Genomic DNA, 25315 nt, shown 5'->3' on the forward strand with positions numbered 1-25315 from the left:
AATTGCTTGTAGTTTGTGGAGTACCGACTATGTAGGTATGAAATATTATAATGATTAATTAACAAGCATGTCGCAAAATAATGTTTGATATTTAAGTCGGGTATCTCTCATGTAATTTGCAAATTAGAGCACTTTAGTGTCCTTGTTAAACCATTAATAAGAACTGTGTTTTCAGTGGTAAATAAATTAGGGGAGAAATATAAAGCAATAATTACGGACTTCTTTAGAAGTATCAGATTTAATTCTGTTTCAATAAACAGATATCGACTGCGCTAATAATTTAACTGATTGGGAAAAACACATAAATTATGTTTTGTAGCTTGTTTATCTCCGATTCTTAAAAACTTTAATACAGCCTTTTTAGTTTAACAATTTTTTAAGATTTTTGATTTAATTGAGAGACTTAAACAAGTTCTAGTAAAAAGAGTTGTTTATGTTACAGAAAACAGCAAACCCCATAGAGAGCCATATTAATAGGTACTAGGATAGTAAAAACATGAGGGTGCGTGCGAGTGCAAACGTCCACTTCAATTGTAACGCAATTTGTCAGCCACCCCCTCGAGCTTCGGATACCCTGGTACAAAGTGCCTCGGATGTTTAAATAAATATTACATTCCCCGTTTTTATTTATTATGACTTCTGAATAACATCTTATAAAATATTATTCAAATATGGTTCTAAAACATGTTTGTTTTGCTAAGTTTAAACTATTTACTACATGGTATTAATGCATCATATTATAAATAAATATTTGTAAACAATTTCTGCAACAAGATTTACCGCCAATAAACAAAACACGCCATAAAATCTGCATGGGAAACTTCCATCGTTTCGTTACCTATTAATCCCCACAAGTTATGCGAGATCGTTTCTCCATGGACTTTGTACAAACAAGGCGATTATCGCCAAGTTCCCATGGCTGGTAGATGGTAGATCAAACACACAGATTCAGATAGGACACGCTCTATATTAATAACTGCCGAATTTTCAATCATTTTCGGTAATCCTACAGCTTATGTTTTGGTTATAAACAGGGAATAAATTAGGTCCTTTAGTTGGTGTGGAGTATGGTCTATCCATTAGAACTGCTCAAGTATGACAAATGAGCGATTTATGTATCTGTTAAAGTTAGGATCATTGTGTGTAAGTTAAGTACTTATCAATTTAAATATATGGAAGATATTGCATGTCTCTAATACAAAATAGAATAAAAATACGTGATAATTATGATGAGGCAACACGGCATCATAAACTAATACAATTCTAAAAAAACCGAGGAACAATAATGTTGGACATTTTCGTACATGTTTTAGTGTATTGTATCCAGCGGGATGCAACGTGCAGCATCATCATTAGATCATAATGGTCGGTTGTCACGACACCGGGGGATGCCGGGACCCGCGCCATGTCGCTACACCGCGCGGTCCCGCGGTGGGAAGCGCACACATGTACGCTCCACTTGATTTATTTCCTATAATACCATTACGAGAGCATTAAGTAGAATGCTATATGAAATTATGTACCACTTAATGTCTTTTGTGTTCAGTAATAAAATGGGAGCTTCCTCTAATACGTAGTACGTGGGTCAGTCTTATTTTTTATTCTAATTTTTATAGTTGTCTTCAATAGTAAATAAAATGCTTTAGTTTTAGTTCGTGACTACTCAAGCAGATGTAATATAAAGGTGACAATTATAAAATTAAAATATTCTAGCAGCTAACATTAACCTGCAATGCAGAATCAATTAAGTGTACTAAGTAATTAACATCAATTTCGAATAAATCTTATAGAGAATAACCTCATAAACTTAGTTTAGTTTACCGCGCGGACGTTTTTGTGGATGGGAGTTAGCAGCGGGCTGCGATGGTTATCGGGCCCCGTAAATAAGGTCCCGGGCGCGTGACAAGCTCGGCCATTAAGGGCGCGCGGTGACGGCCCAAGTCGCGACAAGACGCGAAAAAAAACCGCGCCCTTGTGTACTGGGTGCATAATAATCGGACGTTTTTCATGTTAAATTGCAAAGATGCAAAGAATTGTTTAAATGCAATTTTGTTTCGTTTTACTTAATTTGTAATCAAATAAACAAGTAATTTTGTTAAAAAAGTTGTAATAAATGCGCCGAACGACATCGACTTTTTTGCTCAAAGGACCAAATACCAAAAAGTACCAATAGACGACGGACATAATATTTTTGTTTTATCGATGAACTTCCAAAAGCTAAATGTCTTGAGTTTAAATTACATTTGGAACCAACGATTTAAAATAGTTTGGTAAAAATACGTCAATAATTTCATCGTTTTTGTCTATCGCTACCATAACAAGGTGCGTCAAAAGATAGGAAATGTAAATAGCGTGCTGTCACCAGCCACCACACTGCACACTGCACACTGCACAGGTCCTTAGCTACGCGACACACAGCCTTATCTACTACAGGGGAAAGGTGTCGAACAACTGACAATTCTGCCTAGTCCCCTTTTATTACCAATTAACTCTATAAAGGACATTTTTTATCCTTGTTCCATGTTAATCGCATTAGATATAGTTTTTATTCTGCTAATTTGAATAACGTTTCTTAAATAAACAGTTTTTTGTGATGGGCGCCTAAGACTTTGAAGAATGATTATTATTGGACTAATTAAAATAAATAAGCAGGGAGTAGATTATAATGATTTGCATAAATAATGACCTGTCTGTTTGTTATCACGTGTAATCTTACATCTTGGTCTCACGTTAAAACTTATGTTTCTTTAGTTTATGGTAGTATTATGGAGTTATGGCTGCCATGTATTGTGAACTATAATTGCTTAATACTATAATTTCTAGTAGATTATATGAACATAGGTACATAACCCATAATTTAATTTGATAAGAATCTATCTGGTTGTTACAAAAAAAGTTACATTTTACTTATTGTACTTGTAAATTAATTTACTAAGCGTCCAGTTTCATAGCCTTTAGATAACCGTAGTTCACTAACTTTCAAGCTTTGCCTACGATTAAATTACTGAAAATTGACATACAGACCTTACTTTCAAAATTACTGTGCTTCGAAAATTAGCGAATGATTTAAAAAAATACACCCTTTAAAAGTCTTCGTAATTTTCTCATACACCTACTCAGCTATAACCTCTCACTACCTGTCTATCATTGAAGTATACCTGCAAGGGTAAGGAAGAACATGATATTTATGTCGTGGGATCACCCTCGTCCGCCAGCTTCCACGAATCCGCTGGGACTTACCTTGCGGCATCCTGTACCGAAGGACCAACGTATTCAAATCACACGAGAAAAACGATGTCGTTAACGTTGCGCAGGACCAGCTTCCTTTTAGATTACATCGATACTATCGATCTGTTAGTCGATTAAAGATTTTATGGTTTGTTTCACGATGTTTGATAAAGTTTAACCAACGCATTTTGTATGGAAAATATGTTAACTAATCCAGATTAACAGTAACTTAATGTTACATTCCATGAAACAGAACTTCATTGATATGTATAGCATAAAGATAGATTTTACTTAAATATAAGTTAAAATTAGTGCCACGATCAATCCTTTATTTTCCCCTAACGAGGATCATCCTTTTCCGTAGTTAACTATGTTTCAAGTAGGTACCAGCAATAAGATACATATGTAGGTAAAAAATACCTTCCAGTTGATACGGATATTTCACAAATCATAATTATGAAATATTGCCAAGTAATTGTGTCAGCGTTTCCTAGAAAGCTGTTTTCTTTGATCGTATGTTAATTAGTTTGTATATTTTTTGTTTCAAAGTGAAAGCTTATGTATGTGTTTAGTGGTTGGTATTAATGCAGGCGGGTCGTCGTGTGAGGAAGTCCTAATTAAAACGCCATACATCACGGCGCTGTGTGGCGCGCACGCTCTATTACCAAAGCTGCTACTACGGTGATTGAGAACGAGAGAAAAATGATTTGAGTTAACAAAATAAAAATGCATATCAAAAAAAATAAAACACTTCGCATCTTTGATTTAAAATCTTAAGATATTTACAAACTATCTAAATAATGCTAATGCTAATGCTTTGTAGTAAAATTAAAAATTGACCATAGTTTTCTATCTATATCTATACTTATAATAAATCTGTAGAGAGGTCAATTCTGTACATGAAATATATTTCCAAAATAACTATCAGCGGGTGATTAGTGATACGATTTTTTGTCTGTCTGTCTGTCTGTCTGTCTGTATGTTCTTTATAGAAATAAAAACCACTCGACAGATTTCAACGAAACTTGGCACAATTGTTCTTCATACTCCTGGGCAGGTTATAGTATACTTTTCATCACGCTACGACCAATAGGAGCAGAGCAGTGAAGGGAAATGTTGGGAAAACAGGAGAACCTACTCCATTTTTTAAGCTTCCGTCGCGTGTGCAGCCTTAATGGTTAAAGCTACACAGAAATAATGTATGACGGAAATGTTCTCCTTAAAATTGTTAAAAAAATATTCCACGACAGCAAATGTCTATCTCTTATGGTTGACTCACAATAACACGTATAACTCCCGATAGCTTAGCAGTTCGGAGCTTTCTGATTATATTTGTCTACTCTTACGTTTATAACACTCTTATTCATTCATTCATTCATTCATATTATAATAAATCTGTAGAAGGGTCAATTCTGTACATTGAAAATATTGAAAGAATAAATAGCAGGGGGTGTTACACCCGTGCGTGCGCTCAAAGAGCCATCAGACCACCACAGATGGGGCCCAGTAGGGCTGATGCCTGATCCGGAGCTGCGGACTACCTAGCGGGTTTACCGGGGCTCCGGCTCGAAAAGTAGGAGAAGGAACGGGGTGGTTTTTAGTCAGTAAGAGTCTGACACTCCCTCTCGCCTCGCCCAAGGTGGGAGAAGTCATTGGATGATGAAAAAAAGGGGGTGTTACTGGATCGATACCAAACCCAAATATGTGTTTTTTTTGTCTGTCCGTCTGTATGTTCAGGCATCACGTGAAAACCAACGGTTCGATTTCGATGAAACTTGGTATAATTATACCTTATTATCCTGGGCATAAAATAGGATACTTTTTATTCTGGAAAAATACGTAGAAAAAAAACTTTATTTTTCAGTTTTATTCTACAGAACGCGAGCTCAACAGCAGTAGTTCAATAGAGGGATCTCATTAATTATGATGGGCCTCGCCGTATTTGGGTCCAATAGATATTTATAAGATGTCATTGTCAGAGTTACTCAAAATGGAGAAATAAAACTTCTACGCGAAGACCGACATCCGCGCGGACGGAGTCGCGGGCGGAAACTATCTGATATATGACTAACTTGCTTCACACTTACCTATAGGTTAATCAATAGTTAAGATCCATCGTAAATAATCAAGAACGCGTGCAAAATAAAAGATGTCTGATAGAAATACGTGCGTACTCTATCTATCTCACTAAAATATATTTCAAAAACCAAGTTCCTTTACAAATCTCACTTTTTTCTCATCCTCGACGAATAGTAAACCCGTGGTAATCCCTACGGTTCCCTATTTCGCAGTTAGTCATCCCGAATGGTTAATAAATTCCCTGTCATCGCGTCTCTACGCTTCACATACTATTTCTGGAGTTATGGTTTTTTTACATGGTTTTTTCTTTACAGATTTTGTGGGATAAATCTCATCTGCTTTGTTTTGGGTGCGGAGAGAAATTTAGTATTCTTGTCGCATTTTTATAGTAGGTAGGTAAATCCTTTGTAATCTATTATTATTGGTTAAAATACCTATGGTCTTTGGGTTCTAAAGAGATTATTGAAGTTTCAACTGGTCGTTCAGCAATGGTCCCCAGGTTCGGTTAACGTGTGGGCTAAAGTAAGCTTGTGTATAACATTTGTGTAGTGATCAAACAGAATCTAAATTGACTCCAGTCTGTTCAAACACAAAATAGACTCTCATCTTTGCGAAATTAGAAACATAACATTCAATTGACAACTAGCGATTTAGACAAATGGATATCTATACAAAAATACATTTCTACACCGAGTGGATCGGTGACAAAACGTATTACAATTAGATCTGTCTCCAGAAAGCGTCACGTTCGATTACTGTTCGTGTCTGCACGTAATTCGCGCCACGTGCGCGTGCGCAGCGGAAATGCGCCATCTGTGCATAGTTAGTGGCGCCACCGTCGCACCAATTTCCGGAATACCGCGAATTTTGAGTAAAGGGTGGCTCGATATCTAGGAACTGGTTACAAACTGACACGTCGTATTAAAAGATGGACATGATAAAATTGTTAATTGGCTGACTTCTTTTGATGTATATCACAAGTTAAGTCGGCCCTTCGAATCCTGGAGGGATAAGTAGGTATTATTGATATCTAGTAAACATTATTTTCATAGTGTATTTCATTTATGTTATGTTTATTGATATTTTTATCTATCTGCAGACGTTTTAAGCACCAAAATTACGCCACAGAAACGGAACTTTAAGGAGCTTAACAAAAAATCCGTTCCCAAATTAAAAGGTACTCAAAAAGCCAGTTCCAAGCAGAGCTCCCATGTAATAAATAAGTCTGCCGCCCATAGACAATCAACAACAAGTAGTCATAGATAAGGGCGCAGTAAAACGCGCGCCACGACCACGTTATCTGGGCTGCGCACGCGCACGCAGCATAGACAAACCTTCTACAAATTTTACGTTTCGTTAACATAGTGTCGGACTGTTTCTGATAACGATGCTGACTTGTTGCCGACAAACGTGAACTTAGATACGCAGCCAATTAAATTTCCAGTTAGTTTATCAAATTCCTGTACTGAATGGTATTTAAATACGATTCTACAGAATAAATTAAGTAATTAAGATTGAAGAAAGTTTACCTAATTAAAAATGACACATTTTATAAAAAAAATAAAGTAAGTCTTTCTAACAAATGACAGTAATTAGGAAGGCGAGAATACTTTTAAAAACGTTTAACTTCAAACACAATTTTGAAGAACATCTTAATCATTACGCGGTCGCGGTCGCGCACAGCGCACGTTCGCAGAAACAATTCGTTAATGACACAAAACCGGCGCAGGAACAGCGACAAAACAAAGAGATCCGAATATTATCTCAAATCTTTATAATAATTACAAGAGACAAGTGTACGTCTCAATCCGACGACGCAGCCGATCTCCACGCATGCTGAATCCAATTACCGAGAGCAGGCGACCGAAATATCTTTGCATTCGAGAAAAATAATCGTTAAAAAACACATCACTTGTTTTGTACAACCCTAACTTTTCAAATTTCAAATGAGAGCAATCTTTCAGCTGAAGACGATAGAGTTGAAATTCAGTTGTGGCTTGTAAAGTCCTTGGAACGTATTATTCCTTAATAGGTATCCCTGGCGGGGCGGGGCGTGCCCCCACTCCGCGCCCGCTGAGGGGTGGGACAAACGTCAGTCGCGCACCAGCGGTGGGGGATGACAGATGTCTGTCTGTGAGCATCGTTCATATCTCAACACGATAGCGAATTCAATTCTCAATAAATAATAAGGTTCTGGCTACGAGGCCGCGACGTGTGCCGCACAATGCTGTCTGTCAGTGTGTTTGCACACGCGTGATGATGGAGCGGCGACGAGCCCCGGCGCGACGGCCCAACTGTTATTATTAAATCGAGTGACTCCTCGAATCCAAACATTTGATTTAGCTGCGTTATTAGCCAACCAAATGTTGTTTGTCATTACGCTAGTTATAAATTCTGCTCCTCTCGGCTAAATGAGCGGCGCTAGTATATTTCGTACGTGATTGCAATATCATCTGCCTGCGAATTGACGGTTATTTTTTGTTGAACAAAACGCATTGGTATGTGAGACTGAATAAGTATGTGATTATGTCAATTTGTATTTGTGCAAGATAAAGCAGTGTCAGTCAATATTAGCATTGTTGGTTTGCCAACTGTGGATGTTCAAGTATAGGTACCTATTCCGATTTTTTTCCAGATACTAAAATTAAACTGCCAGGTGTTCTTCAATTACATTTTTTTACGGATTTGTGTAAAATTGACTATTTCTCGATGGCATGTACGGTACCTACTTTTTAAAAACATTTTTGATTTAATAATACTTTTTCATTTTATATAAGAAGATGTATGAAAACTTCATAAAAATTTTAAGGCAAGTAAATAAGTAAGTCCTGGCATCATCAGTGTTGCTCATTTTATTGATCAAAGTTTGTTTTTCACATTTAGACCAGGCAGAGATAGAGCAGCAGTGGACTTCTACGATCTGTTGCTGATTATGAAATATGAGTTAAAAAACAAAATAATCATTTCAAAGCAAATCAAAACAACACTACATAAATATAAGTTGGTAGACAACTTTTGGATGTTACCGCTCTGATATTTTTGTGGTTAGAAGAAATAATACATATAGCAGCAATAATTCAAAGAATTACAAGTAATTTAAGTATTCAGTATATTATAATTTGGATTACTAATAAAAATAATAGACGGGTGATAAAGTCAATTAACTGGAATTTATGTCTTGTAGCGGGATAGTCATACACTACTAACAATCGTCATGAAATATAAATATTTTTACCTACATACCTAGTACCTACAGTATCAAAAAAATAAATATAGAGTTGAAGGGTGGCTTTGTTCATTAGGGCGAACAGCAGCGGACATCCGGCGGAAGTAGGCGGAGCGTAGAAGCCGCCATTTTGCGGCGACCGCGCGTGCGCGCCGACGGCGGACGACTTTATAAAATAATAAACAAAGCGGAGTATCGTAGCGGACCGAATTTCGGGAACTTTTTATATTCCTCGGCGGCTTATGCTGGAATATATGGATAATGTTCCCGCGGGGTTGGTGCGGGCTTACTGTGCGCTGCGATATTGAGCCTCTATCGTTATAAATTGTTGCCCACGTCGGTGTGGCCACCGTTAATACCAGCGTATATCGCTCATGTATGAGGAAAGCATTTATTTTGGAGATAGCTACGATTTGCTCCGAAGTATTGTGATTAATTCCAAGTTCAGATTTGTCATAATAGTCGTACAAAAGTCTGTGTAACATTTCTGTTACTTTAGGTACCTACTCATCATAAGATCTCTTAGTTTCATTGAAAAAATAATTCAGAAGAAATGGTGCATCTATTCCTAGGAAAACCCAGGTTTTGAAAATATCGAAGTACCGACATTATTCCCAGAATTAAAATGATACGTCATTTAAATTCTTATGAATTTATTTTGGTGATACTTAAATGATACAGTCCTCGCTTAAAACGTTAGGCGTTATTACTTTTGGTTTTGATGTCGCAATAAACTACGTTTCAATTTATATTGAGAGGACAACATAACTCTTCGCATGAGAGGATTAATATTCAAAACAAAAGTGGAGCCACAAGCCACAAAAATAGCAGAACGTTATGTTTAATTTAAGAAAATTATTACAACGATTAAAATTCCGTGTTATAAGGCAAGTTTATTTCCTTTTCCGTCTCCTGAGCTATCCCGGCCGTATACCAGGATCGCATGAATCGTCAGGAGTGAGCCGGGACGTAAATCAAGCCGCGTCGTCCCATCCATCACGCGACTCCGTCCCATCAATCGCGCGACGACCGAAATAGTCCGGCGGTGTATAGCTAAACTTGGACATCTTCTCACCTAAGGGACGCGCGGAGAATATTTGAGAGGATCGTTAGCTAGTCGCTACACTTTATGAAGCTCTAGGGAACGCTCAAGTTATTTAAATAGTTTTGTTCATAGCTATTCCACATTCCTGCTGCTACTGTTGTTTACCTACGCAACGAGACTGTTCCGTCAATATGAGAGTCTATGGTAGGTGACACTTGTGTGTTTAGAATCAATAAGTTTTTAAACATTATGTAGACATGTTTGAACGCTGAAGTTTATTAAAAAAAGCTTATATGTAATTTATTTAGGTGTGGAAAAATATGTTTGTTATTGAGTAAAAAAATCTTTAAGTTTAAAGGTGTTTTCTAATAGGATTGTGATTTAGAACCACTAAAGGTTATTACCATTTTCCTGTCATCAGTATTTGCAATAAATGATATTTTGAGTTTGAGTAATTAATTTAAATCCTGCTTACCTATTTTTAAAAAAGATGTTTTTAGTTTTATTAATGGTTTCATTAATCAATTTATGCCTATATTATTAGATGATGTGACAGGTCCAAATTAAACAAATAGGTCTGTACTATCTATTGCTATAAAAATGTGAAGTGTTGGATATTTGATATCTTCGATGTTTTAGTCCCATCTAACATACAATTCCTTGCCTTCCTTAAAATATCTACACAAACATATTTTATTAGACATTACAGTAGGGACACATAAAGATATTTTTTATAAGGACAGATACTCAGATGATGGAGAAATACAGGTGTACAAATTATACAAAGTAGTCGTCAAGTATTTATAGGTAACTAGCAAACCAGGCGAACTCCGTTTCACCACCATGTTTTTTTCTTGATTTTCTTTGCTATAAACCTCACGGAACCCGAGACCTTTCCAACGAATGCAAAACCGTGGAAATCGGTTCGTTTGTTCTGGAGTTATAGCATCAGGAAGGAAAACCTGACTTATTTTTATATAATAGATATCTATAACAGCTATTTAACTAAGGACATATTATAGTGGTAGATTATTACTTATTTTTTATTGACCCCAGGCTGCTGTTCAGTTGAATGGTAAACAGATACCTTTATAATTCCGTACATTAAACTTAACCTAAGTATTGTTTTATATGTGTTTTTTTCAGTCTTTTATAAAGCTTATGATCTTGAACGTTTTCGAGCGTGCTCGTATGGCCATTCAAATATTTTTTTAGATCTAGGTATCTACTTTATAGGTATCTAAGTGCTCACAAAAAAAAAGTGTAAAAATAATTTACGTCAGCTATAAAATCAGTATTGTGGACATTTAAAATTAAATGCAAGTAGCTCAATTATCTTGTTAGGTTACCTATTCACGACATCATAGTCCGCCTAAAATTGAATTAATAGACCCAATTAGAATCAAGATAACAAGCGGCTGTAAAAAATATCCTCATTAATAGAGCCAAACTTGTTACTGCTACCGAATTAACGAGCGCCCAACTAACGCAATCATGTAATTACGGACACCTCCAGCCAACGCGCGCGATACCTACTCCGCGCGCGGGGCGGGGCCAGCCCGCGATCAATACCACTACAGCCACCTAATGGCACCGAAGGGAAATATCGGCGTCCCTTTCCGACACGCCCCCAACGCACTAAGGAGCGAAAGAGACAAAATCCGAGCAGCTCATTCGCTGATACGCATCTGGATGGGCGTACTCCGGCCTTCACAGTCGGGTAATCCGACATGGCTCAGTCGGCAAAGAACCGCGTGCCGTGCGCGTGCGTACACCGCCGCCGGCGTACGATGCACTCCGCGTAGAGACGCTACACACAGTCACCATGCTCGTGCCTCCTGAGATGATGGCGGCGCAGTCCAAGCTCGTCTACCAAATGAACAAGTACTACAACGAGCGGGTCGCCAACAGGAAGGCGCAGATCACCAAGACCATCCACGAGGTGTGCCGGATAGTGCAAGATGTGCTCAAGGAGGTGGAGCTGCAGGAGCCTCGCTTCATATCCTCGCTCACGGACTACAACGGCCGGTTCGACGGCCTGGAAGTGGTGTCGCCTCATGAGTTTGAAATAGTTATTTATTTGAATCAAATGGGTGTGCTAAACTTCGTGGACGACGGCTCGCTGCCCGGCTGCGCCGTGCTCAAGCTGAGCGACGGCAGGAAGCGCTCCATGTCCCTGTGGGTGGAGTTCATCACCGCCTCGGGCTACCTCTCCGCCAGGAAGATACGCTCCAGGTTCCAGACCCTGGTCGCACAAGCTTGCGACAAGTGTTCTTACAGAGATTGTGTCAAAATGATCGCAGAGACGACAGAGGTGAAGCTCAGAATTCGTGAGCGATATATTGTGCAAATAACGCCCGCGTTCAAATGTGCGGGGCTGTGGCCGCGCTCCGCGGCGCACTGGCCGCTGCCCGCCATTCCCTGGCCACACCCTAACATCGTGGCTGAAGTCAAAACTGAAGGCTTCGACTTACTGTCAAAGGAATGTCTCGCATTGCAGGGGAAGAACTCTGCAATGGAGGGAGACGCGTGGGTGTTGAGTTTCTTCGAGGCGGAGAACCGTCTGCTGCAGGGTGGATGTCGGCGGAAGTGCTTAAGTATATTAAAGACGATCCGCGACAGACATTTAGACCTGCCCGGCAACCCGGTCACGTGCTACCACATGAAGACGCTGCTGCTGTACGAGTGCGAGAAGCACCCGCGGGAGCACGAGTGGGACGAGGTGGCCATCGGAGACCGCATCAACGGCATCTTCCTGCAGCTGATCTCGTCGCTGCAGTGCCGCCGCTGCCCGCACTACTTCCTGCCGCACGTGGACCTGTTCAAGGGCAAGTCCCCGACGGCGCTGGAGAACGCCGCCAAGCAGGTGTGGCGGCTGACGCGGGAGATGCTGACCAACTCGCGCGCCTTCGAGAAGCTGTGAGCTGTGGCGGACGCTGTGTGGAGTGCTAGTGCCGCGTGTGTGACTTGTTGTCGGTCCTCAGTCGTTCAGTAGTCGTAGTCTTGTCATGTGTTGGAGGCACAGTGTCGGCATACGGTTGTAGTAAGTGCTATCTGAAATATTCCATTCGGATCGGACAGACTGTAAGTAGAAGTGATACTAATATACGCTAGGGACGCAGTTTCGATATAATATTTTTGTGATATACTGTAAATAGCTTAACGTTGTACAATTTTAGTGATATATTTAATTTAAAATCATCGTGTATTTATTTGACTGAAATCTTATAAAGTAGGCGCATAATCTACTTATAGTTAAAATAAATAATTTGAAATTATAACATTTACTTTGATTTGTAGTTATTCCCGCACTAACATACACACACATATGAAACAGACAACATTAGTAAAGTTGCGCTTTTATAGTGTGAATTAGGCCTAAACCTAGGTAACCTGGCCGGCGAGAGCACTAAGTGTTGTGCGCATCGGCAGACGTAAAACTGCGACCGAAATCCGTAAACGTGCAGAGGACATTATGCAGGCGTCAATATTCTGCACAATTTGCATAATAAGCTAATGGTGAATGCGCAGGAAATATTGAACATACCTGCGAATAAAATACCTTCGTACTGAGCGTAATGCCGCCGGTTTATTCCCGGTTACATTTCGTAAGACTCCAAGTATTTAACCCAAGCGCAAAATACCCAAATACGGAAAGCAAGTTGTATGACTACTATAAAATCAAGAAGCAGATGACAAAGCGTGAAGCGACAAGTTTTATCTAAACGAGCTCATTTTACATAGTAAAGACAATCAAACACACGACATTCGACTAATCATATGTTAATTTTATGACTAGGTGAAGAGCAAACTAGTTTGGGAGTACTATCCAACATGACGTGTCTAGGAAGCTGCGCGCGCAGTGCCAGTACACTGAGGTACATAAAGTAACAAAAAAGGCACAAAACGTTGTCAAGTGACAGCGTTTGGTGCGTCCTACGTAGGCAGTATCGGGTTACAAGTCGATATTTTACATGTAAGAGCCGTGGGCCGGACCACAGGCCTGCACTACAGAATACGGACAGCCGGGCAGGCGACCATTAATTTATACAGTGATATCTAGCCGCGATACTCTCGCGAATATACGGAGGAAAAATTGTCTGTAAGGATTTAAGATGGAGATAAAACTCCAGTAACTTATTGACGCTCTGCAGGCTTGTCCTCGTGGGAGATTACCATCTTATTGATAGAAGATAAGGGCTGCGATGAAAACTGAATTGATTAGGGAATTTCGCAGGACTTGGGTGTAAATTATAGTCATGTTTGTATAGAGTTAGGTAATAATTAGTAGCTTATCTTGATGGTTGCGCTTCCACGCATTACTGATGCAAGTTTATGGCATGTGTGATGTCAATCTATTCCTTGCACAACCGAGAGACATTTGCGTCGGTATTTGCATGCATCTGGTTAGACTGGTAGCCGGTCCTAAATGGCGGAGAAGGCTCGGCAGATCGCACAAGATAAGATTAAATCTGTAAGATATTTCCATAGGTTTCTTACAGAATAACTATCGATGTATCGAAAGATATTGAAAATCCAAGAAGACAAAGTAAACGACTTTAATGGTTGGTTCCACAGCTAGCCAGCAATGAAGTGGATATAGCAACTCGAGTTGTATGTATTGATAAAATTATGAAAACAAACATTAGCAGATTCAAACAATGCCATATGCATCGAAGTGACCGCTTTAGTGTCCACAAACCAGTTTGTTATTTGGTCACCCTACACGACCGGCTACGCCTACACACGCGTTTGTTTTTAGTTTTTACTTGCTCTTACAAACAGACAGACATTTATAAATAAAATAACCTTAGAATAAAGAGATAAAGTAAAGTACAGGACCGTGACACATCAAGAGCACTCCAAGCTGTAGTGTCTCGTCCCACACAGCTGCTCAATGACCATAAATATCTTGTAGGAACCTTATTTGCCTGTTAATCAAGTTCCAACAATCTACTATAGAATCTTTACTAAATATATTGACTATCTTAGAAGGATCTAAATTGTGACCTTTAGATCCGCAATTTATACTATAAAGGACCAACTTTGAATCAAAGGACCAAGTTCTATTACTATAGAAAATTAAACTATACAGAGCTCTTATAGAATCGACTACATCTGGCACATTCGATGGTGGTACAGAAATAACTTCAGCTTTTTATGGACCGTTGAGTAGCGATACTTAATAGGCGGCTGATGACATTGCTATTAGATCGTAATTAAGTATTAAAGAAGATATAATTAACTGTTTATGAGCTACTGAATTAGCTGATGAAACGTCATAACAACGATTTGTAATCATTTCGATAGATGTCAAGGAATAAACGTTATAATATTTACCTCAGATATTTTTAAGAAATTTGACAATTACGTACTTTTTGTGCCTAAAATAATCTTACCAACTTGTATGGTAATGAGCTAACGTACTAACAATGGTAATAGTACACGAGAATCGATAAGACAAATAAAAGAAAAAAATATTTATATTTTACCACTACCATATTATCTGTTTATTGCGAAATGTATGGCTAAATAACCGTAATTATGGCTAAACAGGCATTTCGCAATAAACAAGCTACTACTTAGTATGTATAAAAACATTAATAAACATAACATTCCGTAGAAAGAAAGAAACAGAAAAAAACACACCATTCTATGCAAATAAAAAGGAAATACTTATAGGCAACACGAATAGAAAAACAACGCCAAGTTCCTTTCAAAAGTACCCATTGGCTTGTTAAAAAATGGCTATAAAACATTAGCAAGAATGTTGCCAATTGAAATACTTCTATTTAATTCATAATTTATCTGGCATAAGAACGGATGGTTATAAATATATCCTGCAAGGTGATAGTCGTACATTGTATCGGTAATTAGACAATAACAATTACACAATAAATACCGATCTAATTGTAATAAATTGCAACCCCGATAGTTAATGCCGGCGCGACTTAACTAACTGTTATTACTACTCTAAGGTTTAATTGTTAGTTTTTGCTTTTAGGTATTAATTAGACAGTTTTTGCTAGAGTGAGATATAAAAATATCAATAGGAGAGTTTTCGTTAAAAATGGGACCAATGAAATCTGACTTACCTAAGTCTAGCAAGGTATAGTTATGTTACTGAATCGAATTAATATATTTTGTTCTAACAGATCTGAAAGATCTTGTATTTTTTAAGTGTAAATAAATGATACTTCTATAATTTTAAATATATTTAAAGAAAAAAATTGGTACCAACACCATCTTTCTCAAAAGCTCTTGGCATATCTCATATAGTGTAAATAAAAAATATTTCTTTAATAAGATTGCAGCTATATAAATTACAGGGGGCGTAAAGTTTTCAATAAAACATGCATTATAGTTATAATGAAGAGGCAAAAGGGGGCGGTGCGGGCGCCGACAGCGTCCAAACAAATATTGACGTAGGCCCATTGTGATTAGCCATGGAAAAAATGTTCACACTGTATTTATGATATGTTGTGTTTTTGTATACGTTTTATTTAGTTTAATGTTTATTTTACTGTTTTAGTTTTAGTTGGAAAGCTATCTTTGTGAAAATTGCAAGTGAGAGAAAATTATATATTTTTTGCGACTCAAAGGACCAGATTTCTCACGTACTTTGCGTATAGGTCGTCGCCATATTTATTCGCATTAGGCATCTACTTATACCTCCACTAAACTATTCCTAACGTTTTTTTTTCATGGCAAGTATTTTTCACTGTAAATTCAATACCATAATAATATTCAAATAAGAATATTCTTGGTACGTATTTAGCGTACAGATAACTGAAGCCGTATCTACGAAGCGTTTAGAAACGTCTAGTTGGTGCCACTTGACGTCAATGATTGCCTATTAAGTAGCAATTACAGATACCAGGAGAGCATAGGATCGTCGGTGATCGATTACTGAAGATTTATAGGGCTATTAACGCAACACAAGGAAATATGGGCACGCTGCCTATTTATTGTGAACGATTTAAATGGTTGAATTGTGGGAATTCAATTAGGAGAACTCTTTCAAATTCTGAGTGCCGAGTATTTGTTGAATTTTGTTTATAGATTTAAGAAATGATAACATATTTTGGAAAATATGTTATTTGTTACAGATTGTAAGAAAATTTTATACAAGGGAGATAAAATACATTGACAATGTTTTTAATAACAAGGATTAATGGAACTTTAGGTTTACCTAATGCCAGGCTATTTTAAAATGAGCCTTCCATTATGGTTTTTACGTATTAAAGACTATGGCTTCCGGCTGAAACAACTTAAGTAGATGCGGTCAACATTAGTTTACCCTTAAACAGCTACTATATGCGCATACGGTATTTAAAATATACTAACTAAACACTTAAAGGCCACTCAAAATATTCGGCATCCTTTATAACAATACGTGTCATAGGTAGAAGTGTAGTTATTACAAGTTTAGTATGCGTATGCGCAGCACAACGATGCGCGGCGCGGCGCCAACGTGCGCCGGCGCACACTTCACTATAACTCAAACAATACCGCTAACTACGTGACAATCACACAACTTTGTTATAAATATGTAGCATAATCTATACATGTAATAAAACTTAAAAGTTCCGTGTGTTTGTTTTTCCTTTAAGTAGGTATAATATTTGAACAGGCAGTTATTCCAGGATTTTCTCTGGAATTTCCCTTTCTGTTGTCCAGTTATATAAAAAAAAAGCTTAGCACTGCTATTGCTATTCCACATTTTGGCCACAATAATGCAATTAAAAGGAATAATTATTGTTTGATTTTCAAAATTATTCCACAACTACCTAGCACTTTTCAGTGAGTAGCATACGTCCTGTAAAATTCTAAGGTAGATATTACTTGTAAAAAATAAATTTATATTTTCTGACTTCTCAAAAAATGAGCAAATTGTATATAATTTGAATCGGGAAACCAACTCGAGAGATAGAATTAGAATTTCACACGGGCAAAGCCGCAGGCGGAAAGCTAGATATACAATATAATGAAGCCTATGTATTCTGTCAGTGTGTTTGTAAAGCGTTTCTAGTAAACGTTGGGACGGTGGCGTCCCGTGATTGCGGTGTGGTCTACTGTCTCTTTGATAACGATCATATCACAGACGTGCACTGAATTACTGGGCAGTGGGAACATTTGAGTGACAGGATATTATTATAGGAGACTAAGTACTGAGTTCTAAAGTGGAGACTGATTAACGATGATTCTGAAATACACAAGGATAACGTGATTTTTGGATTACATTTCGGTTCATCCGTTGTTTCTTTATCCAAATATTATGAAAATAGAATCTTTTGTTCTTCATTTTACTAAGACACAAGTTTAAAGTAGAATTTATTTTGTAGGCTCCATTATTTATTCATTATACAAACATAACTAAGTTACTTCAGCATTTCTTTATTCTGGCAAATTCGGTAAACTGAAGGCACTGGTTATTTTAATCTGTTGGTTCTAAAGATAAAACAACATAGCCTATGTAATTTTGATATCACCAAGAAGACAAAATTTACGCTTTCAAGATATAGTATAGATTTAGATAAACCTAACTATCCTAGACAATGCTAGCTGTTGGTTATATGTGATCTCTATCTCTCTCTCTGTATCTCATGTATTTATTAGATAAACTGCTAAAGTATCGGTTTTAAGATTTTATAGCATTAGATATTCTTTAGGCAGAATTTCATGTCATTGCAAACTGCAAACTGTGCATGTACTGTACATACCAAACATTTCCATGTTTGATATATAATTAAAACTATGTACGGGTTTAATACATACACTTGGTTAACACCTATTTATTAATGTCTAGTAGTCACAACTGTAAATTGAAATATTAAAATGGGCCTAATAGCATATAGAACAATGTATTCGTTGCAAAATAAGTTTCTGGAAACTGGCACATACTTTTCGTACATTTCGTGGAAAAATTCTGATTATACGCCGATTAAAACCAGAGCTTAGATTTATATTATATTGCTATTTAAATTGTAATAGTCATAGAATGCTATGTCAAATAAACATTACAGTTGCCTCTAAAGTAAATGTAGGAATTAAAATAGGTATGGTACAAATAAGATGATTGCAGCTGCAGAGACAAAGTATTTTAATAAATACATAAAATATGTGTTTTTCTAAAGGACATTATGAGAAGTGTTCATGCAGGAAAATTATCCAGTTAGCCTAGAAAAACCAGGCTCAAAACTACGTCGCTCAGTATTGCCTAAGGATATATCAATGCAGACGCAATAGAAATTAAGTTATCTAATCTATTAAATCTGCAAAAACTGACAACATACACTGGAGGCAATAAAAAAGAAAGTATTAATCTGATCTACCAGGGATGCAGAAGTTTCAAGGCTCTCACACCATGCAAAGTCCTGATGTAGGAACACTGTAAGTAACAGTATCGCGCCGCACTCCCATAAACCACGGCCCTATCTTCTAATCCGCGGCTCGCAGGACTTGACTCGTGCGAAACGCAGTTTTCACGTTGCGATTGCATAACGAATGCGCAAACGCGTTCACGGCGACAAATTTCAATGTAATCTGTATAATATTACAATTTGCTGGATGAATTATTCAGCATGGTGGACGGGGCACGATGTTTATTCGATTATAGCGAGATTTACATACATATTTATAGAGAGGATATGTGCGAGGCTGTAACCTGTTGTCATATCCATAATTTGAGCTACTGTGCTGCGCTGACCTGCGGGGTAAGTGTGAAGCGGCCGCCATCTTGGATCGGTAAAGGGTTATTAGGGGACAGCGCTTAAGATTACTGAACAGTTTGTAAACATCCTATACCTTATATCGGTTCCGTCGCTACCTAATTCTGGGGTTATTCAAGTTATAGGTAACATTGTAAGGGATCGCTACTGAAATACATAATTTTATTGGAAAATAAGCTGTACAAAGCACATTTCCATCATCACTTGATTGCAAATCCATGCGCTAAAATATTAAGTTTTGTTAATAAAAATCTTTTCAGTGTTCTTGTAAATGTTTTAGATAATATCGGAAAACTCGGACACACACCCTTAAACTTACACCATGCCGAGTCAGTCCTTAAACCAAACATGTAGTATATTAAAGGACCGATTAATTATAGTTTATGCAATACACATAATTATCTCACAGTTACTGGCAAAACCCACGCCTATTAAATGTTTAGAATTATTTAGTTGATCTATTCCCTGCGACAGTAACAGCCATAGTTACTTAATAAAATCTGACATTTGAGTGCTTTGCGGTCACACTGTTGTTTATAATTTAGGTAACTAAATACTTTACTATATCAACTTAAGCTGGCATTGTGTAATCTCGTACCAAAGGACCAGTGATTGGTATTATGGAATAGCTGTCCATTTTCAACAGGTTCATTCTTTTACTGAAACTTCCATGTACCCCAACCTAGCAACGACCTAGTATGAACGTTTCAATATTCTCAATGTCTAGACAGCCAAAATGTATTCTAGAATTTGTAATACAATGACTGAACACTAAATCAGCTGCAGATCGCAACATAAAACCTAGGTTTTGAATACTGATGTCACATCAGCGACCTCACTTCGACCCGTGCAAGCAAAGACCGGCGGAATGCCTATATAAAGGTATATAGATTAATCAGGACAATTACAGGACATAAATATTTCTTTATATAGCACTAAGTCGCAAGGACATGTAAATAAAATCGTTTTAAAACTTATTTAATTAACTTTACCAAATCGGTGCAATTTTGCATGGCGTTTTTTAATAGTATCGTTCCTTTCAAGTTATTTACAAAATTGCAGACATGTGTAACTTGATAAATATGTGCAATCTAGATAATGTAATTAATGAAGTATACAATGAAGTTAAGACATGCTTGTCTTAATGCAGCCAGACGGTCGACTAACGAACAAAAAGCTTGCAGCGAGGAACATCAAAGACTGCGACTTGGCGAGCAAATAGTGAAGTAACCGAACGCTGCATACATCGGTTTGATATTTAATAATTCATCCGAACACTATGACCACTCGCCTGTGTAATACGTAGCGACGTGTGCGCCCCACTGCCAGCGGACAGCGACAAGTGACGACTGTGAGCGGAGCGGGCGAATCGAAGGACCACTCATTTGAGGAAGGACCAAGTGCAACTTCAAGACTTTTGTTGTGGTCATGCTTAATTGGTATCTGGTCATTTTTAATTAGTGACATAAATGCACTTAATAAAGCTATTAAAACATGTGAAATTATTCCATAAACGCACTAATTAGTTAGTAAAGTAAAATTCTAAGTCGTAACAAACAAACGGCACAAAATACTATGTAGATGGCAAAATGAAAGTTGTATTTATTTTTAAAAAGAATAACCAAGAACCGAATAAGGGTGTGTGTATAATAAAATGAAACTGAATGAACTATTCCCCAATCGCTTACACTAGGGCCCTACAAAACTCACTGTAGCGTAAAATATAGTATTTTTTTTTCCAAAAACGGTTATCTTTAGAGATATTATTACGGTGTTTTGTTAATAGAGAATAAGGTTTTGATTTCCACAAAGGCCTGCAAGTGGGGCGTGTGATGCACAATACAAATATGTTATTATACATACATCAGTGAGTTCCGCGATGAATCGAACTGACGTTTATATACCGACGACGCTTGTTCACCGTACTTGTATTATTATTATATTTATGGAGATAATAGTATATAATTATATACAGGCAATTAGTTGTCTTATTCAATTAATAATGCTTTAAGTTGAAACTGTTGAATATGGAAATACATAAAGATTGTATTACATAAACATTTACCTACGCTAGCGCGTCGTGGTTGTCTGTATCACAGGTCGCTAAAGCGGCAGTCTAGCGTGAAGATTTTTTTGACGATAATAAAACTTTTTTTTAATATGGTACCCACAACACATGAAAGAGTCTGCTTAATAGGATTAAAATAATTTTGTACAAAACGTTTTCGTAAAATTTGAGCCTAACACATTTACAACTATGGACCTACTATGGATTTTATTATTTTTAAACTAAGTATAAAATTTTGCAATCACCCTTATGGGGGATGAACATCGGTTATAGATCAACAAAAGACTTTTACCTAACTAATGAGACTATATTTTAACGATTAAATAAATGTTATAGCATAAAGTATAGGTTAAGATGACAGTTTCCACAGAATCTGTGTGTAGTGACAATTATTTATTTACGTGTTGTTACAATAAAGTATATACTAGTAAATATTAATAAAGGAATTAAAGTCATAATCAATTATAATTGTTAATAAATCGAAGAGTTTATGTAAATATCCTAGTATTTATTGCATATAACACTAATACGCAAATATAGACAAAAGTACCTATTATGTATAGTTTATTTAAGGGTAAACATGTTTTATGACATTATGTATACAAGCACATTGGAGAGTGAGTGAAATAGAAATGCTGATTGCGTCCATTCAATTATATAATTCGATAAAGGTATGTCTAATGATGATGATTATACACTAATGAAAATTTAATTTTTGTGTTAGGTACTTAGTTTAACATTGTATAGTGACATTATGTGCCGTAATGTGCACCTCTGCCTACCCCTTCGGGGATAAAAGGCGTGACGTTGCTACTTAGTGTAAAATAAATAAAAAATACTAGGCATTACTTGAGCATTCTAACGGCTCTCGACTAGTCAGCAAGGCTATAGCGTGGCTATGCAGGGTGTCGTGTCGTGCCATGTCGCAAAAATAGTAGAAATGCAGGAAAAATTAAAACACCTTTATTTTTTACAAAATGACAAATGTAGCCATATATTCTAAAAAACACAGAAAGGTGCAACATTTACGTGCAAAGCCAAGCTTATTTGAAATTTACTTTAAAGTTTGCGTTTGAAATAAATTCGAGTCATAACGAAAAAATGTAGATAAGGACCAACATACAGTAAGAAAGTAATTGAAAAATATGTTTGCGACCACGTGATTAGTCAAAGAAATATATTTTTAAATTCTATATTGGCCGTAACGGCTGTCATTGGCAATTTGTTCGTGTCAGTAGGTGGCAGAATCCAAAACATATTACATATTAATAGCTTTTAGAAGTTTAGTCACAAAATTATTTATAGCGGCATCTAGGACCGTCCTCGGACACTTAATTATGCTATGTTCATGATCGTAAATAACAGAAATCAAAACAAACTCCAGACGTTTATATATTTTAGCAAACATTTCGGCAATTTGAATACAAAGTCGAGGTTGTAAGCCGTTCGCAAACTTTTTGTATCTCGCACGATAACGCACGTCACACAAAAAGCTTTTCTGTGTCATTCGATGGAAAAAATAATACAAAAAACCGTCGCAAGCCGTCACTGATGCATCCGACGACATTTTTCAATAACGAAACAAGAAATAGGCAGAAATTAAGGTAAAAATAAACGGAATCTCCTTTTGGCCAGTATCGCTTTAATCGAAGGGCCTTTTTGGCATTTTTGCAAAATAAAAATGAGCTGTGTTTCACGGTGACAATATCTCAGAATAAATATTATATTTCTGTTTTTATATCAAAAGATCATTAGACGGTAATAACTTAGAGAAGTTATTTTCAAATTAATTACTTTTTAAAACATAGTACCTACGATTGGATGCCAAAGATAGTCGAAAATATAGTCACATCACTATTCAAATAAGGTTCGAATTTCAAAAATAAACGTGATTGTTTCAAGCTATTCACGCGTGGCTGGCGGGAAAGAGACAACATAGAGTGTAGTGTGTGCGAGAGAGAGGGCAGAGGGTATGATGGACGGGCACCGTCCACTGCTGGGACACCGATCGTAGCTCACGACGTCCCGCATACTTTCTCATCGCCGTACACCAAAATAAACTTTAAACTTTTTATGCGTTCCTGGTATATTTAGATGATATTGTCGCAGTTTAAAAAAAAGTGTTAAGTGGATGATTTATATTAAGTGCGGTTGGTTATGGGCGGCTTCCGGCGTAATTATTTACTAAAAGAGTACGACAGTGGCGTCCTGAAACGTGTGACCTCTATTACGACGATGCATTGACAGAATTATTCATGTCCTGAATGTTATGTTATGGGCCCTTTGTCGGTGGCGGCGGTGGCAGCCACACTAGCCACACCAGCCACTAGGCAGGGCTGTGAGGAGACTGCTAAGTAAACCATCAAGCACATCGTAAACGGTATACATTAAAGTGAGGCGGTAGTAGTAACATGTGCGCCTCTTACATAGAGCCTTTGAAGAACTTTCCTGCGATGGACAATTGAAAATCTATTATCTTTCCTTAGACGCTATGCTGAGACTAATTTGCAAAACTGAAAGCTGTTTAATCTCAATAATTATTCGGCGTCAAAACTATACAACACCAATCGTAGCTGTTAAATAAAATACGAAATATAAAGCCAAATTCAATACCATTTAGCTAATTTAATATCCACGCAATACGGATGCAATGGGCGCTGTTGCAACTCAAAACTAGAATTTTTTACAAGACCTACAACAAAATGAATCTCCTGATCATACATACAAACATACGGATACATAATTACATAGTTATTGAATGAGACACGATCTGCTTTGCTGATTAATTACGCATTATAAACGGTTGAGTGCGCACGCGCATACATATGCATAACTTGGTGCGAACATATACATTGTACAACATGTATAGAAGTGCAGTATATGTATATGTGTAAATGTTATTGAGTTTTTTTAATATTTCATTAATGTATTGACGCCTCGTTATATAGTTTTTACTTTTGTAACTTTAAGTAAAGAACGTTAGTGTTTTCATTATTTAATTGGTTACATTATTATTTTCATGCCATTATGTTATTATTTAATTGTGGTTATTACTCTCTATCCCTTTTTCGAAAGTTAATTGAGTTTTTCAATAACTTAATTTAACTAGATACTTATATCTAAAAAAAGTTATGTAGAGTTAATATAACCTGGTATTCCTGGTAACTGTAACATTGAATGAGAACTAAGTAATTCACAATAAACGAATAAAAAAAGAAAAATACATTAAATTAGATTGTCAAAAATACCTAAACAAAATAGTAGAACCGCGTTTAAATAATATGTAATTTATGAACAAAACGGTTAAATACTTAATATTACAAAACGGCGAAACACGCCAAAAAGACTAAAGTCGTTATTTATTGTGATTCTTATTAAATTGGTCTCTATCCGACTACTAGAACAGAAACACCACAAAAGGACAACTTGACTAATAAATTCTATCACACGTGTTTCCTAATATATTAAATTAATTCAAATTGCCGTAATAGAAAATAAAAACTCATTTTTGCCCTCGACTTCGCCGCCGTAATAGAAATAAAAAGTTTATGAATTAATCTATTTTTTTTAATCTATCTCCATGCCTGGAGGTTTTTATGAAAGACTAGTACCTAAATATAATCTTTATAATTTTATTTATGATTTTGTTATATTTCTAGTATCACCCAGCGAGCCGTCGCAATTTCGCCTGCTTGGTTAAACAGTACCTGAGTTATTACAAATTATAATCTATCTCTACCCCAAATTCAATTTAGATGCGTTCAGTAATTTTCCGAAAGAGTAACAACAAACATACATCGCCAAAAACTTTCGCATGTATAATATTAGTAGAAATAACTAAAGTCGTCCATTTACTTGGAATTAAGGTATGACCAGTGAACACGCTTGTTTTACTTGATCGCAGTGTAAAGATAAGGATTATTAACAAAAATGGCAGC

The 25315-nt window shown here is 36.8% G+C and overlaps 2 protein-coding genes across 22 annotated transcripts in view; one reads left to right on the plus strand and one right to left on the minus strand.

Moving 5' to 3' along the window:
* LOC118270887 (neurobeachin) overlaps window positions 1-25315 on the minus strand; it is a 364981-nt gene that overhangs the window by 52924 nt on the left and 286742 nt on the right. The window lies entirely within an intron of this gene.
* On the plus strand, window positions 11297-12859 carry LOC118270890 (protein mab-21). Its single transcript, XM_035586683.2, has one exon. The coding sequence runs from the start codon at window positions 11404-11406 to the stop codon at window positions 12499-12501; it is 1098 nt and encodes a 365-aa protein (XP_035442576.1). The 5' UTR covers window positions 11297-11403; the 3' UTR covers window positions 12502-12859.

Source organism: Spodoptera frugiperda, chromosome 9, assembly GCF_023101765.2.
Source record: "Spodoptera frugiperda isolate SF20-4 chromosome 9, AGI-APGP_CSIRO_Sfru_2.0, whole genome shotgun sequence".
NCBI classification, from domain to species: Eukaryota; Metazoa; Arthropoda; class Insecta; order Lepidoptera; family Noctuidae; genus Spodoptera; species Spodoptera frugiperda.